The sequence below is a fragment of the Sorex fumeus genome, unplaced genomic scaffold (genome assembly GCF_029834395.1).
Source record: "Sorex fumeus unplaced genomic scaffold, SorFum_2.1 ptg000044l, whole genome shotgun sequence".
Classification (NCBI taxonomy): Eukaryota; Metazoa; Chordata; class Mammalia; order Eulipotyphla; family Soricidae; genus Sorex; species Sorex fumeus.
This window is the reverse complement of record NW_026606101.1, coordinates 8,520,953-8,545,813: the sequence shown is the minus strand read 5'-3', so window position 1 is coordinate 8,545,813 and position 24,861 is coordinate 8,520,953. Positions and strand designations below refer to the sequence as shown.

The window sequence follows — 24,861 nt, the reverse complement described above, 5'->3', positions numbered from 1 at the left end:
CCCCAGCTGCCAGGTCCCTCACCAGACACAGAAACGGAGGGATGGACCTGGGGGTTCTGTGTCCCTCTGCACCCCACTTTTCTTTTCCGTTTTGGGTCACACCTGGTGGAGCTCAGGAATTACTCCTGGTGGTGCTCGGGAGACCATATGGGATGCTGGGAATCAAACTCGGGTGGGCCACGTGAAAGGCAAACGCCCTCCCCGCTGTGCTATTGCTCCAGTCGCCTCCCCCGCCACCCCCGGGGTTTTCTTTTCCTGGTGACAAAACACAGGGCTTCTTTGACGGGGCTGGTATGGCTTGGGCCAGGTGATGGGCTGGCCTGCTTGGGGTCAGAACACCGAGAGAGCAGGGGTCAGTAAATTCAGGTCCAAGTGCAGAAGAGCGGCTTCCATTCCGTGCGGAAGGCCGTGAGCCGGCGTTTTCCTTTGTAAAAGTCAGTTATGGGGGGGGGGGGGGGGGGGCTGGAGTGACAGCACAGCGGGCAGGGTGTTTGCCTTGCACGCGGCTGACCCGGGTTCGAGGGTTCGGTTCCCAGCATCCCATAGGGTCCCCTGAGCACTGCCAGGAGTAATTCCTGAGTACAGAGCCAGGAATAACCCCTGTGCATCGCCAGGTGTGACCCAAAAAGGGGAAAAAAAAAAGGTCAGTTACGGGGCTGGGGAGGTGGCTCCAAGGACTGGAGCACTTGCTGTGTCTGCGGTGCCCTGGGTTTAACTGCAGGCACCGGCAGATGCGGGCAAAAGAAGAAAAGGCTGCGACACTATCAAAGCAGCAGATGCCTCGCAGACCCCGCACAACCCCGACATTGATGCTCTGGACCCAAACAGATCAAGCCCGCAGACCTCTGCCCAGATGTGGTGGGGGAGCAGTGTGCCGCCCCGGGGTGAGGGGCCAGAGGCCAGTTCTGCCACAGGAACCCAAGGCCTGGCACTCCTGGGGAGGGGGGGCGGCGCTTTCCAGAGAGGGGCTGCCGGAGAAGCTGGCACTGGGGGAGGCAGAACTGAGAGCTGGGGTTGGCGGGGCCCCTGCGGTGACAGGAGCTGACAGTTCTTTTGTCCAAGCTGGCCCAAGCGCCTGTCCTGTCGTCTGTGATGGAAAGAGCTGAGCTGAGTGTGGACTGGGGTCGGTCCATGCCGCTATCCCACCTGGAAGGTCTGCTGCTCCCTCAGCCTGCCCCAGACCTCCAGCACTGGCCCCTGTGCTTTCTGGGGGTGGGGGAGGGGAGGGAGGAATGCATGCCAGGGGTGTGGGGGGGCCTCCAGAGTGTCCCAGTGCCAGCCCACAGGACAGTTAGTGCTGCTTAATGCGCGGGACGCCTGGGGTGGGGCTCACTGCTAGTGAGACACCAATATTCTTGGCATCATCCCGTTTGCCCATTTCTGCCTGCATGGTCCATGAGATACTTTCCCGTCTGTGAGTGTGAGTGTGGGGAGGCCGAAACCCGCTGTTTTGAACACCGGCCATGTCCACTCCTGCGATGCAGATGCCTGGAGGGGCAGGCCAGGGAGCATGTCCAGCTCTGAGTAGGGGGCAGAGAGATGCACCCGGGGGCCAGCAGTGAGCCCAGGACACGAGGCACTCACGTTGCATGGGGGGGACCCTGGTTCCATCCCTGGCACCGAGCACTTCTGGGATTGCCCCTCCGAGCACTGTGCCAAGAGTGTGCCATCAAGTGTGACACAAAAACAAACCAAATAGATGGACCTGGTTGCTAGGAGGCAGAATGAGAAATGAACCCTGGCCCTGGGGAACTTTCTAGAACATGGTGGCTGCAAGGAGCAAAGCCCACCCTGCACTGCAGCCCCCAGGTCTGGCTCTTGGCTCTCCCTGGTCTTCCAGGAGCCTTTCAGACTGACAAAGCTCTGCCCCCTGGAAACTACCTTCCTCACCGCTGACGCCTATCCTCGGGGGCAGCTCCCTTGAATGAGATGAGACCCCTCCCTCCCCGCCTTGCACCAGCACGTTTTCAACGAGGAAGATGAGCGTTTGGTGAAGCTCTGCTAAAAGGACCAGATTGAGTCGGCGAGACAGGTTCAAAATTAAAGTTGCCTGAATATAATAATAGCCGAAGATACTCTAATTAGTTTTTTTTTCTTTTTTTAATCAAATCCAATGATCAGCCTGCAGGAATCTGAACGCAATGCAGGAAGTCTCAGCTCTTCAAGGATGAGGGCTTCTGGAACGCCTGGGCAGACCCGCCCACACAGCCCGGCCTCCCAGAGCCCGAGAGAGCCCGAGTCTGTGTGCTTCCGCCTTAAGGAGTCACACTCGATGTTCCCTTGTCCATCAGGCCCTGGAGAGGGGAAACAGCCATCCCCGGTGGGTCCCCGCAGGCTAAGGACTTGGCTGTGAGTCCTTCTGCCGGCCCCCTCTGCTACAGGGCACCGTGAACTCTGAACCCACAGACCGTCCATCCCCAAGGCCCTCCCCGACCTCGAGGGAGGCTGCTGGGGACCCCACCTGAGCCAGACGGCACTGGGAGGAGCCTGGAGGGATGCTGCCATATGATGCCTGTCTCCTGGGTTTTCTGAGCTCCGGGCTATTTCCAGATGGATGATCTGAATGTGTGCAGGGGGAGGAAGTGGGTCCCATTCTTGGTGTGCATCTGCACTAAATTTACCTAATCTGTATATTTTAAATCCCGGGAGTGATCTCTCTCTCTCTCTGTCTCTGTCTCTCTCTCTCTCATGATCTGTATGTTTGAAGTGCCCTAGGCACTCTACTACCCAAACTCTTTCCAGGCTGACACACAGGCAAAGGGTTGTTTCCCTGTACAGACTCCGGCTGAAAGCAAACCACCTGCCGGCGAGGATCAGGGCCGGCAGTGCAGAGTGGGCACTGCGTCCCTGAGTATGCTCCCGGTCCAAGCCAGCAGCGGCCCCTATGAAGGAGCCGGGCCCTGAACAGCACTATCAAACCTGAGTGTCCTGCCGCCCGGGTGGGAGGAAATACAGATGCCAGGGGCGCTCAGGAAATGACCCCATGGGCGGCCCGGACTGGGTGGGTGGGAATATGGCCTCGTTTCCTAAAACCAAACCAAAAAAAAAAAAACAACAACGGAGGAAAGAAGTGAGGGATGGAAGGAGAATCCGGAATAGTGAAGCGACTGACCATGGAGTGCTCCCGGCAGTCTGGACCTCGGCTGGATCCTGGTCTGGGGCTGCAGGGAGAGGCCGACCTGGGGAGCGTCCTCCCTTGACACACTGTAGCTGTGATCATGCTACAGTGGTTGCATGTTAAGTATGAAGGTTGGGCTGCCTGTGAGATTCCATCACCGTCGGCCGGGGCTGGGTGGGTCGGGGAGGAAGGTGGCAGGGCGGTGAGGAGCCGGGCCGCCCTGCGCACAGTCATCTGAAACGGAGACATCACCTCTGGAAGCAGGGCCCAAGACCGTCTCGGTGTCCACCTTGGGGACTGGGCATTAGCTTTCGTCCATGTTGTACCTCTATTTCCGTCTCCGTTGGGTACAGGCCCAGCTCCTCAGTCCTGGAGGATGCGAGCCCTGATGCCGGTGGGCGGTAGGCTCCTGCATCCCCTCGGTGTGTGTGGGTCGTGCAGTCTCTGTTCCCCGTGTCTCTGGATTCCCGGCGCAGCAGGGGCTGGGCGCAGGGCACGGAGGTGGCACGCCAAGGCCCTTAGCCCACAGAGCTGCCCGACTGTGGCGCCCGCAGACAGCCCGTGTGAAATCTAAAGTGTCAGCCGCCTTCCTCCTCCCGGCTCCTGGGCGGTGGTGTCATCGATCAGTCCAGAGATCGATGCTCGGCGGCGAGCTCCGTCTTGGCCCGTCCGCTCCTCTGCAGAGGCTGAGGCCGCCTCCTTGCCCGGAGGGGGAGCGGGGTCGGCCCCCAGGCCAGCTCTTCCCGGGCGTCGGGGGAGCCCCCGTGGGAGGAAGAGGCTCAGGGCAGCTCCCGCAGCAGGCGCAGCACGTTGGCCTTGTAGGGGTTCTGGGGCGCCGGGGTCCCCTGCAGCTGCACGGGCTGCAGGCTGGGGTGGGGCGGCGCTGGCGGCTCCGGGCAGTAGAGCTCGTGCAGGAGGAACCAAGTGGAGTCGGGGTCGACCTTCATCAAGTGGAGGAAGACGCTGCGGAGAGACAACGGCAGGGGTGAGGGGGTGCGGGGAGGACAGTGGCTGAGGCTCCCCAGGAGGAGATGAGGACCCCCTGCAGAGCCCCCCCCCCCTCCCGCTCCTGAGTCAGGGCCATTAGCCCAGCAGAAGCGGGAGCCGGCAGCCTCCTACCCACTGACAGAGAGAGAAAATAATTAGTCTGGGCAGAATAATATTGACATCAAACAAGCTCTGGGTAAGGAGAGTGATTAAGTTCTGGGGTGTAACGCTGGCGTTTCAGTAGGGAGTGGTGTCCCACCTTTACCACAAGCCCCACTGGGTCTGAGCACCCCCTCCCTGGGGCAAGGGTCCTGGGTCCAGGCACCCGGGGGCACCCGCTCCCAGGCTCAGCCCCAGCTGCTCTCCTTGGGGGACGCCGTCCTCTCTGCAGCCCCCCCCCCAGGATGCAGATGAGGCTCCCACATGGGTCACGGTTCTTCCCTCTTCCTGGCTCCCTGCCCATCATGGGCTTCCCGGCCTCTGCAGGAGAGAGCTCAGATGTGGCCTGCCCAGGGGTCGTGGAGTCTGACCCACCAGCTGGCCAGCTCCTGCCTGCCGCCCTCCCAGCACCCAGCGCCCACCCCCTGCGGACACTAACGCTCTCCTGAGCATGACCCAGGACTTCGAGGAGGTCACCTCTTGGACAGCCTCACTGCAGTCCCGGGCGCCTGCCTGGACGCGGCTGTACTCGGGACTGATGACTCAGGTGGCTCATCGGCGACTTTCTGGAGTGGGGAGAGGCTGGGGTCACACCTGGCGGTGCGTGGGGGCTACTCCCGGCTCTGTGTCCGAGGGTTCTCAGGCAGGGCTGGGGGGATCACACCGGGCCCAACTCTCCAGCCGGGAGAGGAGTTGGGGACCAACAAGAAGAGGGTGACTCACGGGGGAAGGGCCAAGCCCCTTCCTCTCCTCAGCATCCTCGTTTTTGAAAGCAGGGCCCTCCTGGGCTCAGGTCGCTGCTGGGGACCACATGAGAGTCCCCATCTCCAGCCACCCCTGCACTTGGCACCCAGTCTCTGTCCTTCCTCTAGAACAGGTGCACCCCGCTTCACTGAGTGCCCTTCTGGGGGGGCAACACACGAAGCCTAAGGGTTTGCCAAGGGAGCGAAGTTCTGGGGGTCCCTCCCCCATTTTCTCCAATACTGGTGGCCCACATTCTGGGAGGGAAATTCTGGTTTTTAACTCTTTGCTACACGCGGAAATCTCTGTCCTCTGGGGTGGGGTCCTGGATCTGGCCTGGCCTTTCTGGAGGTCACCGAAGGGTACTCGGGGAGGGAAGAAAGGCAGGCGTGCTTGGAACCCCTCTGGCCTGCTCCGGGCTCTGACGCTCGAGTTTCCCTCTGCTTAGGATAATCTTGTGTTTATAACCTCAGCAGTGGTTGCGGGAGAAGTGATTAGAATATTCTAATTCATCGTTTCCACTTCACCGCGAAAAAGGAGATGGGGCCTGCGTAGGAGACAATTTTTGTTTAAAAACAAAAATATCTTTGATAATTAGAGTGGCAAGGGAAATTACGGGGGGGGGGGGGGAACCCACTCCAAAAACGGGAAGCAGATTTCTATTTACACGTGACACAGTTGACAGTTTTCCCTGGTGCCAAAGACTGTTAGAATGCAAATGGTCTCATTTGATTATTTCTCCCCCCCTTCCCCGTCAAGAACAGAAGCAATTTCACTGGCTACGGCACGGCGCACGCTCAGCTTCAAGCAACAGTCGGACGTGGGCGAGGCACCGCAGGGAGGGCCACGGGTCCGGGGGTCCCTCCAGCTCCCACCTACACGTCTGGGAGTGCTCCCCGCCCATACGAGTCCTTGACAAGGTCAGGTGGGAAAGGAAACCGGGCTGGTGCCTTTGCCAGTGGGGAAGCCAAGAGGGGGCTGCCAGAGCGCACCCAGCTCCCCCTCGTCTGTGCGTCTGTCCGGGAAGAACTGGGTGCTGGCTGCCTTCCTGGCTGGGGGCTTCTTCCAGAGGAACGGGTGCATGCGCCCTCGCCCCTCCCCCACGGGTCTGTTTCCAGGCGCTAGGAGACGAGGTGCAGGAAAACACTCAAAAGTGAGGAGAGAAAACATTTCTTTCAGGAGAGAGCAAGCGCCTGGAATAATCATCGCTAGCGACTTGAGCTGTGCTGTGTGGCCCAGTTGGGGCACTGGAAAATTTATTTATTTTTTGTTTTTTTGGTCACACCCAGTGGTTCTCAGGGGTTACTCCTGGCTCTGCACTCAGGAATTACTCCTGGCAGTGCTCAGGGGACCATATAGGATGCTGGGGATCAAACCCGGGTCGGTGCGTGCAAGGCAAATGCCCTTCCCGCTGTGCTATTGCTCCAGCCCCTGGAAAATTCTTAAGACATTTTGAAAAAAAAAAAAAAAAGACATTCTGGAAAATTCTTAAGACATTCTGAAAAGGGCAAAAGGTCTGTCCTTTCTCTCAATCTCCTTCTCTCTGTCTTGGTGGGGCCCCTCATCCTCGGCTAACCAGGTTCTGACTGGGCCAGTTTCTGCCCCCACCCCCCAGGAGGAAACAGAATGCGATCGCCTCTGCCCTCTGCAAAGCTGGAGGCTGGAGCTGGCGCTGCACCCCGAAACCAGGCCCCGTGCGTGTGCTCAGAGCCACAGCCGGGCTCGTGGGGCTCTGTCCCTGGCCTTGGGTTCTGAGTCCCCGGGACCAGCAGCAGAGCTCCTGCCCCGCCGGGCGCGTGTGGCGGGTGGGTGCTGGTGTGGGTGCGGGGGAGAGAAGGGAGCCCCCGAAACTGCTCTCGGCCGCGTCACAGAGCCAGAAGACAAAGGCGGGAGGCCTGCGCGGGAGCGACTGGGGTAACGGCCTGGAAAATGTTCCTCATCCATCCTGAGACGCGGCCGTGAGGGCGCTCACACACGCCAAATGGCCAGCTCCATCTTCCCCACACCCAGAGAGAAACACTTAGGAAAAATATATATGTATGTACACCGTTTAGCTCCTGAGCGAAATCCCCCTCTCCTTCCCCGGGGCCCACATCAGAGGCGCGGGGGAGCGCAGTTATCAGGAGATTATCTGGTCCCCAGAGTTCTGGGAGGCGCTCGGCTGTGCCGCACGCTGCCGCCGTGGCCTCGGGCGGGCGGTTCTCTCTCAATAACCTGTAGGGCCGTGTCGCTTAAATGATAACTTGACTTTAAAAAATTTAGAACTCGCCGTTAGGCAGTTTCTAAGCAACCTCTGTTTCCATGGCAAAGAAGCCCCGTGTTTATACTGATTTTTCACTTAAAATGCGGCTTTATTGAATTTTGCTTCATGCAGGCGGCCATTTCCCTGCACTTCAGTCCCACTCGGGAGTGGCAGGTGTCAGCGAGCATCTAATAAACTGCAGGCACCCGGCCAGCAGGCTCGGGCGTCCCATCAGCAGCCACCGTGGGGCGCTGTGCGGGGGTCTGGGCAGGCAGAATGTGCTGAGTGGGCTTGGTTGGGGGCCCCCCTCTCCCGGTGAGTCCCCCAATGGTTGTTTTATTTTCTATTTATTTTTTTCCCTTTTTGGATTACACCCGGCGATGCTCAGGGGTTACTCTTGGCTCTGCACTCAGGAAATCACTCCCAGCGTTGCTCAGGGGACCATATGGGATGCTGGGAATCGAACCCAGGTCAGTCGCGTGCAAGGCTAACGCTCTCCCCGCTGTGCTATTGCTCTAGCCCCAGTTGTTTTATTTTTGCGTTTTGAGCCATACCCGGCATTGCTCGAGGCTGTTTGCAGGGACCACTGCTACTGGGGTCCAGGGGAACATATGGGGTGCAGGGGGGTCAAACCTGGGTCAGCTGCGTGCAAGGCAAGCGCCCTACTTTGCTGTACTACCTCTCTGGCTCGGGGCCCCAGGCCAAATGTGTGGGCTGGGACAGGGGATGAGACTTGGGGCTCCCTGTGTGATGGGGAGGACGGAGCGGTCACTGAGGTGCACGGGGTTGGCTTGGGGACATGGTGCCCGCTTCTCCAGAGGGAGAGGGGCCTCTCCCGCGTCAGTCGGAGGCCCCCGCGGGCCCTCTGCCCTGTCACCCTCCCACCACGGGCTGCACGTGCCCTTCTCCGTCTAGACCACAGCTGCTCAGGGGGCCTCAGAGCCAGCAGCCAGGGAGGCCCCACACAGCAGGGTAAACTGTGCACAGGAGTGGCAGCAGGGACACGAGCGCTTTTTCTGTCAGGTGCTGGCTGGGGGCACCGGCCGGTCCCGTCTCTGTCTGGCTGTAAGGAACCCACTCTGAAGCCCCCTGGGGAGGAGCTGGGGGGGGCTGGGGGAGGAGCAGGGGAGATTTCTCCCTGGGGGGGTTTCTACTCAGCTCTGCCTGGGCCCGGTGGATCGGCCAGCTGGCTTCACGGCGGGGTGGCACTTCCCTGTCCCCTCCACACTCTGGCCTTCTCCCGTGACACTGGGCATACGTGCTTCGTGCTCCCTCCCAACAAACGCGCTCGCTCGCAGGCCCTTGAGGTGGCCAAGCCAGCCAGCGCCAGGATGCGCATTCTATACTCGCTAATTTACTCTAATGGGTCTCGGTTCATTGGTTAGCCGGTATTTCAAGCCTGTCCTTTCTTGCTATTCAATTTAGTGCTCTCCCCTTGCACAGTGGTCTCTTTTTTTTGTTTGTTTGTTTCTAAATGTTGGCAATGGAGGATTATGACGTGAAGCAATCACCTTCTCTCCGAATAAATACTGCCAATTACCTCTGCAGTGATCCGTACTCATTAGACTTAACTCTATTTACCTATTCAAAACCATTCATCTATCGATCTCACTCCGCGCTGCGGGCTCCCACAAAGACCTGTATCAAGAATATTTAAATGCAACAGGGACGTGATTGAAACCACAAACACCCATAGACGGCGCCTGACGGTAATCGGTCCCCTAAACCACCACAAGACAAAGTATCATAAATGCGGCGGGAGAACTCCGTTGCTCTGTGCATATTTAAAAAGATGAGGCACTTCAAGGCCCAATCTGTTACAGACAATTCAAAAATAAGCCAGCGCCTCGAAGGGTTTAAAAACCACACTGGGGCAGGGTTTAAAAACAAACTCGTCCATCTGGCCGGCACAGTCCCACGGTGCCGTGCTGGGTGTGGATTTCAAAGTGGCCCTCCCTGTTCAGCACAGCGGTGGCTTTGGGCCTGGTCAGCACTTTCACTCACACGTGGCGTTTCCTGCCCTCCCTGTGAGGTCGGTCCCCTTGGACACAGAGACGTCTTTGGAGGAGTTTATCTGCTTGTTCCCAGCCCCATAGTGCTTCTGTGACCCCCAAAGGCCAGCCAGCCCCGGGGAACAGAAGTGACAGCTCTGAGCCAGTCCTTCCTGCAAAGTCACCAGGCAGTCAGCATCCTTCTCAGGTGAGCCTGGAGCTGGCCTCAGGGGTCATAGCCAGGGAAGCTGAGCTGGGTCCAGCAGTGATGGCCAGTGGGTGGTGAGCCATGTGAGCCTGTCTTCCCGAGGTTACCCCCTGACGCCTGCCTCTCCTCTTCTTACTGCCCCCCCTTAAAAATCTTTTCATTTACTTCCTGGACCTACTTCCACTTCCTCCATCCCTGATGTCAAGGTGCCCTTGGTCTTCTTCGGAACGCGGAGGAAGCTTAAACAAGGACCGGCACACGGCTGGCCATGGCCATTCAGTGACTGTTTAACTCGGTCCTGATATTTTATGCTGGGGAATTAATTACACATGGCTTTAATGAATCCAGACAACTCTGTTAGGGGAGGAGGATCAATGGGTTTGCTCCAGACTGGGACAGGAGACAGACAGACTTTGAGAAGGGGCTTTGCTCCGGACCAGACATTCCAGCTCGCGCCTGGCACGTGCCAACGGAGGCGGGTGGCTCAGGGAACACCCCACCCCACGCATCTTTTCAAAGAAACACCGATGTCATCACCCAAGTGAAGCACTTCCCCGGGCACTTAGTGCCGTGCTAAGATTACCCTCTCACCCCTTCCAGCTTCCCAGGTGCTCAGGCCAGTCCCGAGACCCCATGAGCCGAGGGCACGGACTTCCTGTGGCCTGCCACGGGCACGCGAGACCCAAAGCCCACTGTGTGAGTCAGGGCGCCCACCAGCGCACACACTGACCTGCAAACACACCCGCACGCTTGAGTTTCCCGCCAGGCGGGGGGGAGCGTCTGAGTCCGGCGGCCACAGAGGTGGCGGCCTCAGCTCCGAATCCCAGCAACCCCCTTGGGCTGTCATCTGCGTGGCAGATGTCTCTTATCTGAGACACGGGAAAAGCGTGCCCGCGTCTGCGCAGGAGCGCTCTCTGATCCGAGGGTATTTTTAGAACAATGAGCCTCTGGAGGGAGAGCAGCAGTGCCTGTGAGAGACGGAGAATCTGCGAGCTGATGACCTGGGTCCAAGCCTGCCCACGACTCATCAGGGGTCAGGAGGGCCGAGGGCCGGAGTGCCCTCGCCTCCACGCCGGGTGCCGCCCGATGCGTGTGAGTGCGTGTGTGTGTGCGTTCCAAGTGTGGCCGGGACCCAACAAACAGCCGTGCCATTCGGGCAGGCGTGCCGCTAACTCTGAGCTCCACTGAAGGCGCGCATCACCTCGGCGGCTCCAGTATAACAGCCCCACGTGTGGGTGAGGCGCGTGCTGGGCGCGGGCGGGATGAAAGGTGCGGGCCTGTGCCAACTCTGTGTTCGTCCCGCGTTTGAAGGCTCTGGCAGGTCCTTTGATGGGCTGGAAACCCACTGCGAGAAAGAACGCCGGGGAAGTGGGCCGGGGATGAACCTTCAAACGGGCACTGACTTCTCAGGCGCACAGAGGCAGAGGGAGGAGGTGCAATTAGCATGAAAAAGATCCCTCGGAGAGGGAAGACCGGTCGGGCCTGGGAGAGCAGCAGCCCGCTGGTGACTGGGGCTGCTATGCCCGCCCGAATGGGGCGGATGTGGTAACGGGCACGGGAGCTCCGCACAGGGGCGCATGTGCACTCAAGAGCCTCGAGGGCTCAGGCCTTGCCACTCCCTGCTCTCAGCAGCCCCTCATAGGACCCCTCACGGTCAGCAGCCCAGATTTCCAGATTTCCTCGCATCTGAATGAAGCTCGGGAATCTGGAGGAACGTGATCGCCACACTCCCACACCCCTCAGGGAGGAGGGGCACAGGGGCATTTGCTCTAATCACAGAGGCAGAAAGACTTAAACCTGGGGGGGGGGAGAGAGAGTGAGAGAGAGGGAGGGAGAGAGAGAGGGGGGGGGAGAGAGAGAGAGAGAGAGAAAGAGGAGAGAAAAGAGAGGAGAGAGAGAAGAGAGGAGAGGGGAGGAGAGAGAGGAGAGTGAGGAGAGGAGAGAGATAGGAGAGAGACAAGAGAGGAGAGGAGAGAGAGCGAGAGCGCACATGCCACCAGGCTAAGCTAAGCACATCCTTTACGCGCAGGTCATCTTGGGTTTGATGGACTCTTGGCTCCCCCATCATGCCCCCCCAGCCCTGCTAGAAGTGACTCCCCACGCACAGCCAAAACAAAACGGTAATGAAAGAGCTAAACCTCTGTGGTTGTCCAAGCCTGGTGCCCTCATACTTCATGACCATGCAGCAGAAACTGGGCGGAGGGGGGTGGGGGTGTCCCACCACACAGGACAGACCTGGTGGCTGGGTAGCCAGAGTTGCATCCTGGTCATCCCCACGGTCCCAGCCTGCTCTGGGGCAGGCAGCTGGACAGCGAGTGACCTCCCAGCACTTGCTGGACCTGGGCTCACCCTGGGAAACAGACACAGTCCAGCCTGCTCCTTCTGGCCCCAGGGCGGAAGACCCCATCGCTGGAAATCTCAGGGTGAGAGCCCGGAACAACAGCACAGCGGGGAGGGCATTTGCCTTGCATGTGGCTGACCTGGTTCGAGCCCCCCGCCCCCTCCTCCCCCCACATCCTGTAAGGTCCCTTGAGCACGGCTAGGCGTGATTCCTGAATTCAGCGCCAGGAACAAGCCCTGAACATCGCCGGGTGTGACCCAAGACAGAACCAAGAGCAAACACCCCCTCACAGAGCCCAGAGCAAGGTGGCCAGGGGCAACCCCCACCCCCCAGAGCCCAGAGCAAGGTGGGCAGCCTAGAGGGCGCCCAGAGCTGGCCCAGGGGCTGCGGCTTTAATGACGACAGAGTGTGGAACAGGCTGGGCACAGGCGCTGGCGGGAAGGGAAGACACCCTCGCAGGCACGCTCATCTTCGACTCCTTTCAAGCACGACAAGGAGAAGCTCCAGCACCAGAAAGGCAAACGACAACAACAACAACGACAACAAAACAAACCCTGGTAAGGCCCACCGTGCTGGGGGCCCCTGGGCCCCTTGGGAATGTGAAGCTGGCTGCGGCCAACAGGCCTGCATGTGCCCCACAGACTGGCCCCCGGCTGTGCGGTGCTGGCACTGCTCCACGCCCCTGCGATGGCTTTCTCATGTGCCCAGACACGAGATGGGCTTAGGGGCTGGTACTCTTCTTGCACGGCCAGTTAACAGTGACACCTGGTGGTAACAGGCAGCGAGGTTATACCCGCCCTCCACCCCCCCACCCCCCCTAAGCCGCGAGATTTATGCCCCTTCTTACAAGGCACATTCCATAGATAAAAGCATTAAACTGGAATGGCTTCGCCCCTTCTCAGCATTTACAGCCTCAGTTACATCAACCACCCCTGATCAATTTCCATTTCGAGAGTTTATAGCCTGGATGTAAAAGCCCGCCACCGAGGCTCTGTTTAAAATGACAAATTAAAAAAAAAAAAAACGCAAACACAGGCTGCGGTCATTCTCTGAGACCCAGAGAGGCAAGGGGACAGGGGAAAACTCCCCAAGGGGGTCTTGCCCGGAGGTCCCAGTCCCCGGGCGTTCCCAGCTCAGATGGGACCCCTCCTTCCTGGTACCCTCCTCAGCCCCAAGGGCCCAGCAGCCACTTCCAGAGCGAGTCTGCCCAGTCACACAATGCGACGTGGGATTTTCCTGATGCTCAGGATGGAGCGCGGTGGGGGCTTGGGGACACTCTGGCTACGGGGCTCCCTGCTGGCAGCGAGTAGGAGTGTTCACAGGGCTCCGGCCCTGTGACAGCTCTCAGGGGGCGCGCGCACGTCAGGCGAACGCCTTCGCTTCTGGAAGGGACCAGAACTCAGGACAGTCGACCGGACGGATGGCGTGGCCACTGCCCAAGCGGGGCAGCCTGGCTTTGGCCGCGGAGGTCCAGCTGTTCCGAGACCAACGGTTCTCCCACCCACCTCTCGTCGCTCGGCAATGAGGCCGCAGAGAGGCCAGGCTTCCCATTGTCTCCGGCTGTGCCCCCACTCCAAGGGCTGATTAATTTCGGAATCAGGATGCCAAATCAGCTCCTGATCAAGAATGAGGTCTCCCCCCTCTCCTCCCCGACTTCGAAATAAGTTTGCAGCTGATGTGTCTGTGAAGCAATCAACCTTGTGCTTCCTCCCCTCCCAGCCCATCAGGAAGGAGGTCATCTGACTCAACCCCTAAGAAGAACGAAGAACGGAATGCGCCAGAGCAAACAAAGCCCGCAGTCAAGTGGTCTGACTGCATTTTCCTCCTCCCAGGCACCTTGAATACCAACTCAAGATGCAGCAGGGGCCAGGTCTGGGTTTAATTGCAGAGAGAGAGAGAGAGAGAGAGAGAGAGAGAGAGAGAGAGAGAACCAGAATGAAAAGAAAGAGAACCATGAATATTAGCTTGTCTGATGAGTCTAACAGGGAAAGTCAGGTACGGGTGGGGTGCGGAATGCTGAAATGGGGCAGGGAACGGGAAAAGCCGACCCCTATGACTCTTGGTTGTGGCAGGTACCCAGAAAAAAGTACTGAAAGGTGAATTCACCACATTCTTGAATGGCAAAGGCAAGTACTGGAAGATGAATTCATCACATTCTTGAATGGCACTGCCTAGGGGAAGCCCTTCCCCCACGAGTCTGTGTGTGTGTGTGAGTGAGAGTGTGTGTGTGTGTGTGTGTGTGTGTGTGTATACAGTGGGGGAGGAGAGGGCTGGAGAAAGGAACAGGTTGGGATGTGCCCCCGCCTCGTGCGTGAGACACCGTGACTGATTCTGGGCCTAGGGGATGTGACAGGACAGGGACAGGAAGAAAAAAGGGAACTGGGGAAATCAAGAGCAAAAAAATTGTAAAGGACAATAAATCAATTCAAAACGGCATTTCCGTCACTCTGGGGCGTGCAAGGTATGCGTGAGAGCAAGTGGGTTTCTCCCAGTCTTGGCTCAGCCTGCAGGGAGGACTGGAGTCTCCCGGTCCAGGGAGGCCGGGGCTGGGGCCCTCGGTGGCTGTGCAGGGGATGGGGTGGCGTGTGTCCAGGAAGCGGAGCTGCAGGCCCCTCCGGCCCCTCGCCTCTGGCAACCCCAACCCTGGGAAAAGGGGCTCAGAGCACATCTCGGACTTCAATCTGGGGAAATCTGCTGTGCTCCGAGTTTGAGCTGCTAAGAAAAATCCTCCTGGCTGTTAGAGGTGGTACAGTTATTCTCTAATAAGCAAAAACTCTTGAAACATGAATCACATAATTGCAGAGTTAGAAAAGGCCCTTGAAGCCGCGATGCCTGTTAGGGTGGGATGAATGCCGTGGATTCTCTGTCTAGAGGAAAAAAAAAAAAAAGCAAAGCAGGGATGCAACTGACTGCTCGCCATACACCCATCTGCCAACGAACACAGAGCCTGGCAGAGGGGAACCCGGTGCTTCCACGCTGAATACGGAAGGGAAGGGTCTCGGAGCAGGTCTCTTCAGAGTGGGCCCCGTCCAAGGCCTCATCGGACCCCGGCAAGGAGAGCCAGGAAAGAGCGGAGACGCCTCGCCTGCACTCACCATTAGCAAATCATCCATAATTTAGAACAAATGTCGGGAGATGTGGGTGATCAAGCACACGTACCTCCTGGCAGCCTCCTGTAATTTCACGGGCTGTTTGGCGCTGAGGTAAATCACGCAGGCACCCGCCACTTTATTCAGGTCACCCTCACCTGCAGAGGGAAAACAAAGCGAGCGTCAGGCCCCGGACGTCGGCAGGGCGAGCACTCGCCAACTGCAGTCTGGCGAGGCCGGGCACCGCCAGGCAAGGTGCTGGGGTTAGCGCAGGAGGCTACAGCAGGACGAGCAGGTGAGCAAAGGCCAAGAGAGATCCCAGGGCTCTCTCTGTCGTGCCCTGGCCGAGAGGCAGGGTCGCGGGACTGAGAGGAGGGCGCCAAGTGGGACAGGACCTGCAGGGAGTGGACCGGGCAGGGAGAGGGAGGAGGGGCGTGACTGTCCCCTACCCACCTAGGTCCAGTCTCTCGCAGAGGGGGCCCAGGCCCTGCAGGACAGCCAGCTGCAGTTTGAAGGCCAGCGTGTGGGAGTAGATGGGGCCGGCCCTGGCACTGACGGGTGCCTGGGCCCCTAAGGAGCTGGCCAGCTTCGGCAGGACGTCTTTGCAGAAGCGGCTCCGGAGGAAATCGCCACACGTACCTCCCAGCGTGCGGACCACCTGCGGAGACAAAAACAAAAAAACAAAACAAAACAAAAACCAAAACCCAACCTGGTGACGGAGCAGCGCCCAGGGGTGTGGTGCTTGGTGATTCGATTGCATCTAGATTCTGATTGAAAACAACAACAACAACAACAACAACAACAACAACAAAAACCAACAGCGAATCATCGCTGCTAATTCCTTGCCCGTGGTTTCTGATTCTGACAGTTATGAATTCGGAGGTCCCCGCTCCCAAGGCATGTCTGCTTCTCTCCATAAATACAGATAACGTGGAAAATAACTCAAAGGAATCTGGGGTGGGATGAGTCATATGATTCACACCTTGGTTTTTTCATAAAGAAAAAAACAACAGGAGAGCAGACCCCGACATCCCTTGATCAAGCTGAGTCATTCTACTCTGAGGCCCGCCCGGCTGCCGCCGCCGCCACGGGCAGTGGCCGGGCCAGGCCTGGGCAGGGTGCCCGGGGGGGGTCAGAGCTGGGCCAGGGTTCTTTCTGTCCCCCGGCACCATCTCGCTGTCATTGGCCCTCCTGCCACGTCTCCCGACAGGCCGCGGCTCTGCGTGGCTCGTTTTAAACTTCCTCTAGCAGAACATATTGAAAGGTTTTGCCCCGCTGCACAAGACCAAGTCAATGGGATAATAAGAATTTCTTTAAAAATTGGTTAAGGGCAGGGTAACCAGCTGAGAGAGTGCACGGCGACTCCGCAGACGCGTATTTCAGGCCCTCAGCTGAGGGCAGTTCACACGGCAGTTACAGAGCTTGTGTCGTCACCATCGAGTGGGGAAAGTGGCCTTGGTCCCGGCACACACGTCTCTGTACGTGGAAAAACCTGAGCCTCTGAGTAAGGCTGAGTAAGACCCCTCTCTCTCACACAGACGCTGCACGTTTCTGTGGTTTTGGAGAAAATCATGAAGTCTTACCTATTTTAATCTTTTTTTTTTTTTGCTTTTTGGTCACACCCAGCAAGGCCCAGGGGTTACTCCTGGCTCTGCACTCAGGAATTACTCCCAGTGGTGCTCGGGGGACCATATGGAATGCCGGGAATCGAACCCAGGTCAGCCGCATGCAAGGCAAACGTCCTCTCCATTGTACGATTGCTCCAGCCCCTTATCTATTTTACTTTTGTTTCTATTTGGGGGGCTTACTCCTGGCTCTGTGCTCAGGGATCATGACTGGCAGGGGTTGGGGAATCATACCAGGTGTCAGGGATCAAATGCAAGTCAGCTGTGTGCAGGACAAGTGCCCTAGAGCCACGCTGGCAGTCTGACCCTGCGTTCTGCTTCTGGGGCCGCACCCGGTGGTGCTAACAGGCTATTTCTGCCCCCGCGCTCATGAGTGACTCCCAGCAGTGCTCGGGGGACCACATGAGGCGTTGGGGATGGACTCAGATTCAGTCAAGGCAAGTGCCTGACAGACTCTTCCACCCCTCCACCCTCCGGGCTTTACATGGATGCTTGCAGTTCGGTCCAACATATACTGAAGAAAATGACTGAAAACTAACATTTATTTTTGGTTTGGGGTCATATCCAGCTGTGCCCATGGCTTATTACTCCTGGCTCTGTGCTCACTCCTGGAGTGCTTGGGGGACCATCTGGGATGTCGGGGATGGAACCCAGGTTAACCGCATGTAAGACAAGGGCCCTAACCCGCTGTGCTATCGCTCCGGCCCTGAAAACCAAAAGCCTCTTTCTAAGAGCATTGGTTGCGTTTCTGGCTTCACCTTCTGTCCTACACAGCTTTTTGCTTTGCTCGCTGTAAATTATGTAAGCTTGCTATGGCAAATGTATCTCCGTAGGCTGCCTTAAGTGCTTTTTAGAACAAGGAAGGGCAGACATAAATAAGCTTAAATAAGCATGCTAATATAGCCAAACCAAGTCAGGGAGAACAGTGCCTTCTAGCTGTACGGGGCTTTTACCTTTTCACAGCACTCAACCCGTTTCTTTTATGTTGGACAACAGCACTATGTGGAAAGTGGGCAAGGGGTGTGTGAGGCCAACGGGAAAGTAAGAACGGGAGGTGGCTCGGCGGGGGCAGAGGACGTGCCTTGCCTGTGTGAGGCCCTGGGTTCACCTCCAGGCATTGCATGGTCCCCAACAACACCCCCCCACCCAGCAGTGGGTCAGGGATAGTCCTTGAGTACAACTGGGAGTGGCCCTAACCCCCAAAGAGAAGGAATCCCAGCCTGAATGCAGGTGGTCCTGGGCTTTGTCCAGTGTTAGCAGTGGGGGGCCTATGATGTCTGTGGCCAAAATCTCAGCCCTTTCACCTTAACTCTTTTTCTTTCTTTCTTTCTTTCTTTCTTTCTTTCTTTCTTTCTTTCTTTCTTTCTTTCTCTCTTTCGGGGTCACACCTGGCAATGCTCAGGGGTTATCCCTGGCTCTGCCGCGTGCAAGGAAAATGCCCTCTCCCCTTTCCCGCACCTTAACTCTTGAGCAGTGCAAAGAACAAGGGTGTGAACTCAGAGTTTGGGGTCAGTCGCCATTGTGAGAAAACCTTCAGGCTGATCTGGACATCGGCGATGGGGGGCACAGCGCCGACCCTGCTGGCCGCTGTAGGGTGGAGCTGACCCACAGGGTGCTCGGCACACAGTGGGGACCTGCTCAGCAAGCATCCCTGACAACGCGACTCCACGGGGAGAGAAAGGGAAGCCTGGGTGTTTTTCCGTGCTCTTTTTTAATTTTTTTCAGTTTCTGGGCTCACCCCTGGTTTTGTACTCAGGGATCATTCCCGCGGGGCTCAGGGGACCATATGGGGTGCCAGGAAATGAACCCCGGTCAGTCAAGGGCAAGGTAAATGCCCTCCCCGCTGTACTCCCTCTCTAGCCCCCTTTTTTCCTGTGTTTTTTCTTCAAGGTGTATTCCACTGTGGTCAGGGAAAAAGAGAAGTCTGGGACCAGGGAGATGGCTCAAGGGCTGGAGCATCTGCCGTGCAGGCTGGAGGGTCGTCAGGCCCCGGCACAAAGCGCTACTGAGGGAGACGCTCAGGCACCAGCCCGACAGTGACATGAGCTGGAAGGAGAGGAACAGATCTAGAATGACTGCATTCATTTGTGGGATATTTCATATATATATATATATATATGTATATATTTTACCCAAGGCCAGGAGGACTGGTCAATGGTTGGAAGCTTGCCACAAGAGTGTGTGAGGGGAAAGAGCAGTTAGGAAGAGAGGGGACCAATATGACAATAATAGTTGGAAATGATCATTTTGGAAAGGAACTGGGTGCTGAAAGTAGGTAAAGGGATGTATCTGATAACCTTTCAGTATCTGTATTGCAAACCATAAGACCCAAAAGGAGGGGGTGGGGAGAGAGAGCCCCCAAAGACAGGGGGCGGGGCCCTGGGGATGGACGACTGTCGCTGTACCTGGAAGGCTCTGAGCACGGCCAGGGGGTCATCGTTTGTGAGCCGGTGCACGAGCGAGGGCCAGGCCCGGTGCGCCAGGGGCAGGAGCTGGTTCTTGTGGGCCTGCAGCACCACCACACACAGATCCAGCACATCCAAGACCTGAAGGAAACAGAGAGCGGATCTCAGCGCCGGGGACCACCACGTCCCCGCAGTGAAAGAACGCAAGCGGGGAAGGACGTTCCTGGGTCGGAGTCACGGGCTATGGACTGGACACCCGGTCCCGGCTCTACACTGGGGGAACAAAACAGGTTTCCTCCTGTTTGTGGGGCGTATACAAGATCCTAGCTGGGCAATGGCTGGAGAAAGGGCCGATTACCAGGGTGGTGGGTGTCGGGGAGGGAGGGATGTAGAAGGGAAGGCGCAGAGAGCTGCGATGGCCTCGGGCAGAAGCAGCCCTTGAAAGGGCGCAGGAGGGCAGGGAGTTCCAGAGCCGGAGCTGCTACAGGACAGTGGGGAGGCCGCTTGCTTTGCTCTTGGCGGCCTGGGTTCTACCCCCAGCATCCCAGATGGTCCCAGATAAGCCCTGCCAGGAGTGACTCCTGAGTGCAGAACCAGGGGAAACCCCTGAGCACCACTGGGGGTGCCCCCCCCCCCCACCAGACCAGAAAGGAGTCCTTTTAAGTGGAGGCGGGAGCAAGCAGGATTGCAGGGCTACAGGCGGGCTGGCGGGCTGAGGAGCCAAAGCAGGGCGGGGGTAGGCACAGAGCGGAGAGGGGCACGGTATGGTGACGGGGTCATGGTAAGAGTTTTCCATTCTGTACTGAGGTCTCGGCTCACTATGGCTGGGTGCCGAGAAGGGAGATGCAAGACACCTCCCCAGGGGCAAAGTCCCTCCTCCGCCTCTTCCAGGTGCCATGGGTGGACGGGAGACAAGGGCAGCAACTTGCCTGCCCACGCGGCCACCACGGCTGGGGCCAACCCTCAGTCCTGCTGCTCAGGGGATGGGGGAAAGGGCGCCATGCTGACCTTCAAGCGGATTTTCAGACTCGGGTCCGCCAGTAAGTGGATGCAGCGCTCCATCACGGCTGTGGCTATCTGGACCTGCACGGGCAGTGGCGGCTCCACGTGGGGGCCGGGGTCAGGCTCGTCGGCGGGGGGCGGGCCCAAGTCCTCCTCTGGAAAAAGGATGGGGCCACGGTCAGGGTGCTTAGGTCAGGCCCCACGCCCACCCGATCTCCCAGCCTCGGGCTCAGAAGTGGGACTTGGGAGAGAAAGTGGATGAAAAGCACGAAAACTACGGAAGCCAAACAAAACGTGGAGTCAGGATCTTGCTAGAGGGATTCGCGGTGGCGGACGGAAATCTGCAGGGCACCCATGGGAGGGACAGCCTCGATCCCGTGGCACAGGCACACAGGAGGGGGCAGAAAATGTGGCCACAGCGGGCTTTGCTGCTCCAGGGACATGCTTTGGAAGAGGCCGTGTTAAAGAGAAGGAAACACGGGACCGCACACGCAGGCCCGTGCAGTCCTCTCCATTTCTGCAAGAGCAGAAGCACGACAAATTACAACCCGGGGGCTGGAGCGACAGCACAGCAGGCAGAGTGTTTGCCTTGCACGCAGCCGATCCGGGCTCAATCTCCGGCATCCCAGATGGTCCCCCCGAGCACTGCCAGGATTAATTCCTGAGTGCAGAGCCAGGAGTAACCCTTGCGCATTGCTGTGTGACCCAGAAAAGTAAAAAAGAAAAAAAAAGCCCAAACAAACCAAATTATGAACCAATGGTGTCATGAGATAATAGCTGGTTTTACTTCTCCCTGACACCTTTCGTTTTCTCTAAACTTCCACTCAAACGTTTGCGGTTTATTATTCTTTTTTGGTTTTGGGGCCACACATGGCTGGATTCCGTGGGGGACCAGAGGGTGCTGGGGGTCAAATCTGGGTTGGCTCTGTGCAAGGCCAGCACTGTATCTCCGGTGCTATTTCTCCAGCCCCCATTCATACATTTTAACTAAAAACAGGCAGAGTCTCCTGCCCCCGCGCCTGGCTGTCCTCACCGGGACTTCTTGGAGGGGGGCGGGTAGAGTTTCCCTCCCCGCCCCGCCCTGCCCCGAGCAGAGCCCTGGCAGCCGAAGACCTCCAGAACCAGCCACAGTCATGCTGAGACCACCCTCCACAAGTCCGGACAAGTCTCATGCAGAGGAACCCAGGCATGCGGGTTCCGGGGCTGAGATCTCCAAGCCTGCTCAGATCAAGACTGGGCATCCTCCACCCAGATCCTCCATCTTCCAGTAGGCAGGCGTCACACCCACCAACTGCCCCCAGTGCCAGGTAATCCCATCAATGGCCAAGACTCAGAGACTATAAAACCCAGCTCCCGGAAGCGCGCAGCCGCATTTGCGGCTGTGCGACATCTTATTATCTTGTTTTTACTTTGGAGAACCCAGCAGGCAACCAAAAGTATCTTGCCCGCACGGCAGAGTCTGGCAAACTCCCTGTGGCGTACTCAATATGCCAAATACCAGTAACAATGATGGGTCTCATTCTCCTAACCCTGAAAGAGCATTGATTATGGCATTTTTTAAAATCTCAGGGCTAGGACGAAGGAGACGTTACTGGGGCCTGCTCGAGGCAACTGACGAACAACAGGATGATTATGATCGTGATCGTGAACTAAAAACAGAAATGGATAAGAATCTGATCTGGGGTCACAAGGCGGGACAAATTCCTTGCTGGCTTTTGCACTGCCTTGTACACGGAAGAGGTCCCTTTTCTCCTGGGAAGGTGGCAGGCACCCGTCTTCCCTGTCACTCTGAGATCTTTGGGCGGCCACGAGCAAGCCTTATGCAGCTCGTATGAGAGAGATTCTGGTGGCAGCCTGGTGCACCACACAAAGAAAGGGCCTGTCCATGGTGGGTGGGCCAAGCCTGGCCCCACAAGCCCTTGGCAGCAGCCATGATTTCACAGGATGTCATCTGACATTGGGGAGGGACACTGTGGGCCAGCCATGAGATGGATGACGCCGGTCACTGGCCCTCACTGCGCCAGTGGCCCTAGTAAGTGCCTCCCTCCCGTGACCCACTGGCCTCATTTTCCTAGCGCTGGGCTTGGGACTTTCCCCCAATCCAGTTTCCTCTGCTAGAAAAACAGAACGGTAAGAACGGTGGAGGCCAACACCTGTTTCTACCAGATGCCGAGAAGATAAATGGAAATGCTTTTCCAGAATGCCTGGATTTCTTGGAGGAAGGGACCTCCGATGATGCACAAGGTGCTTTTATTGTGCTTAAAACAAAAAACACATGTCACATGGGCGCCGCCCCGACATTCTTTATAGTGCCAAGGGTGTGGTGCGCACTTGACGAATGATAATTCTAAGGATGATAAGGCTTTGCTTTTTCTTCCCAGGGGAGACTTTGTTGTTTGAAATGCACCTATTGCAGAATGTGATTTGAAGGATGGGAAGTTCTTTGTTGTGGGGAGAGAGGTTTGATTCATTCAGGCTGCGGCTAGCAAACATCAACCAGAGCCAGGAGATCCTAATCAGGAAAGAACAGAGCCCGTGACAAAGCCCGGGTTCAAGCAGGAGGACAAATAAGGGGTTATAAGGAATCAAGAGCCCCTCCCCGCTACTTCTCCGGGACCTGCGGGTTTTGGGGTGAGGGCTGGCAGAGGAAACGAAGGAGGAGGATCCGGCTGGCAGAAGAAACAAAGCCAGAGAGAAAAGGCCTGAGGGATTTCTGATCAGAAAATGACAGTCTGCAGGGAGACCGACCACTCAGCTCCTCCTCGGCAAAACCCGGCCTCGGACGTGTCCTGTGTTAGCTCAGTGCACTGAGCCCACCGCTGCCTGCTATTCTGAGTATTGGTTTCAGTTCATCAGTGGCTCAGGCAGATATGAAGGGGGTGGGGGAAAAAAGAAAAGGAGGGAGAGAGAGAGAGAGGAGAGGGGAGAGGGGGAGAGAGAGAGAGAGAGAGAGAAAGGAGAGAGGAGAAAGGAGAGAGTGACAGAGAGAGGAGACAGAGAGAGGAGAGTGAGAGAGACAGAGCGAGACAGAGAGAGAGAGAGAGAGAGAGAGATATCGAGATCTGCTCAATTCCAACCGAACAAACTAATTTGGGACTCAGTTGGATTTAGGATAGTTTCGAGACCACCAAGCTCATTATGACTTGGCATTTTATATTTGCCGAGGAAGTTCTAATAATTTATTAATCCTTCCATGACCCGGAGCTCCAGATTGAGCTTGTGAATAAAACAACAGGCCCGAGCTGCGACTGGCCTGAACTCCCTTCTCCTTTATCATATCAATTGGTAAGGAAAACACTGGGCTCTTCTCCCACCACGCTAAACGCAGGGCGGAAAAAAGCACCCGGAGAGAGGCGAACAGAAAGTCGCGAGCCTGGCCAGTCTTCAGAGAAGGGCAACGCCAACCAATTTTCACTTATTAATTGAGAACAAAGTCAAATGGACGACAGCGACGCTGGCCAGGCGGGGGCGACGCCAGAACTCGGCCCGCGGACGGGACAAGGCCCGCGGAGAGCAGCGCTCTGGGGGGATTGGGCAAGCGGGAGTAATGCTTCTACCCTTGACCCAGAAATCTGACTTCTGAGATTTGTAAAACAAATAAATAAATAAAAATAAAAGGGGAAAAGGTCACGCATCCTGCAGCGCCCTCCATCCCCCTCCTCTACTTTTTAAATTTTTTTTTCTTTTTTTTTTGCTTTTTGGGTCACAACCGGCAATGCACAGAGGTTACTCCTGGCTCTGCACTCAGGAATCACCCCTGACGGTGCTCAGGGGACCCTATGGGATGCTGGGAATCGAACCCAGGTTGGCTGCGTGCAAGGCAAATGCCCTACCCGCTGTGCTATTGCTCCAGCCCCCACCCCTCCTTTATTTTTATTCTCTGTGATAAGCTCGAAGCTCCCGAGGCTGCCCTAGGAGACTCGGTCCTAAATGCAACCGCTAAAACATGAAGAAAACTCTAGCAACCTGCAGTTAGTTGCTTATGATTTCATGACAAGCCACAAAGAGAATCTATCATGCAAACTGCGGGCGCAACCCCAAATGGGTGGGAAATGACAGTGAGAAAACAGAAAGAAGATGGCCTGAGGAGTGCCTCTGATGACATGGCAGTGCCCTCCGTGGCTTACTGCAAACTCCCCGGAACGATGGTCTGCTTCCGAGAGGAAAGCGGGCTGAGCCCTAAGAACACTGACCTTCGTCGTCACCGTCGGAGACATTCCCGGCGGCTGTGTCTTTTTCCTTGAGGTAGTCGAGCAGAAAGCGTTCAATGTCTTCGGCGGTGGGGGTCTTCTGAAGCCCCTTTTCGGCAGGTGGTCTTCCCTCCTCCCCTGGGCTTTGCTCTTGGAGCTGCAGGAGGAGGGTCTCTGGGGCTGGGAACCACTGGGCTGTAAATGAATGTCACAGTGGCATTCGGGCTTATCAACAGGGTTAGCAATCTGTCACGGTCACTTCATTCCCCTAGTCACCCACCTGCCCAACTGCCCACGTCCCAAGTATTTTCTTATGGCCGATTATATTATTATTATTATTATCATCATCATTCCTATGGTCTAGGGTGCTTTTGCACTGTATGTCCCACCTGGCTAAGTCCAACTCGCTTTTTTGCTTTTCATGTCTAATAAGGCAGCCTGGGTCTTAAGTCCCCATCTTAAATTCTTTCACGCCTGGCAGTGTTCCGAGGGCCATACAGGATGCGGGTGATCAGACCCAGGTGAGCTGTATGCCAGGCAAGTACCCTATTCATTGCCCTCCAGCCCTAGTTTTAGGTTCTTTCTATGCTGTCTTATACAGCGCCATGTTCTTTCTTTCCAAATCACCGCAGCACGACTTGTTAAAATATCCATTTTTGTGTGTGTGTGCTATTGTCTAATCTCTTCTTGGCCTCGAGGACCCACGGGTCACCACTGGAGATCCAATATGCCCAGTGGAGAGGGGGTGCTCCCAATCTAAGCT

General features: G+C 57.0%; 1 protein-coding gene across 1 annotated transcript in view; it reads right to left on the bottom strand.

The window, feature by feature from the left end:
* Nucleotides 1-3,873: 3,873 nt before the first annotated feature.
* The window catches only part of TTI1 (TELO2 interacting protein 1), a 50,507-nt gene continuing 29,519 nt past the window's right edge, over nucleotides 3,874-24,861 (bottom strand). The window contains exons 3-8 of the mRNA XM_056121213.1: nucleotides 24,102-24,293; nucleotides 19,915-20,063; nucleotides 18,907-19,047; nucleotides 15,330-15,534; nucleotides 14,947-15,034; nucleotides 3,874-4,081 (exon numbers count right to left, since the gene is read on the bottom strand). Coding sequence (XP_055977188.1) covers nucleotides 3,898-4,081; nucleotides 14,947-15,034; nucleotides 15,330-15,534; nucleotides 18,907-19,047; nucleotides 19,915-20,063; nucleotides 24,102-24,293 — 959 coding nt within the window. The 3' untranslated portion in view covers nucleotides 3,874-3,897. The remainder of the gene's footprint in view (nucleotides 4,082-14,946; nucleotides 15,035-15,329; nucleotides 15,535-18,906; nucleotides 19,048-19,914; nucleotides 20,064-24,101; nucleotides 24,294-24,861) is intronic.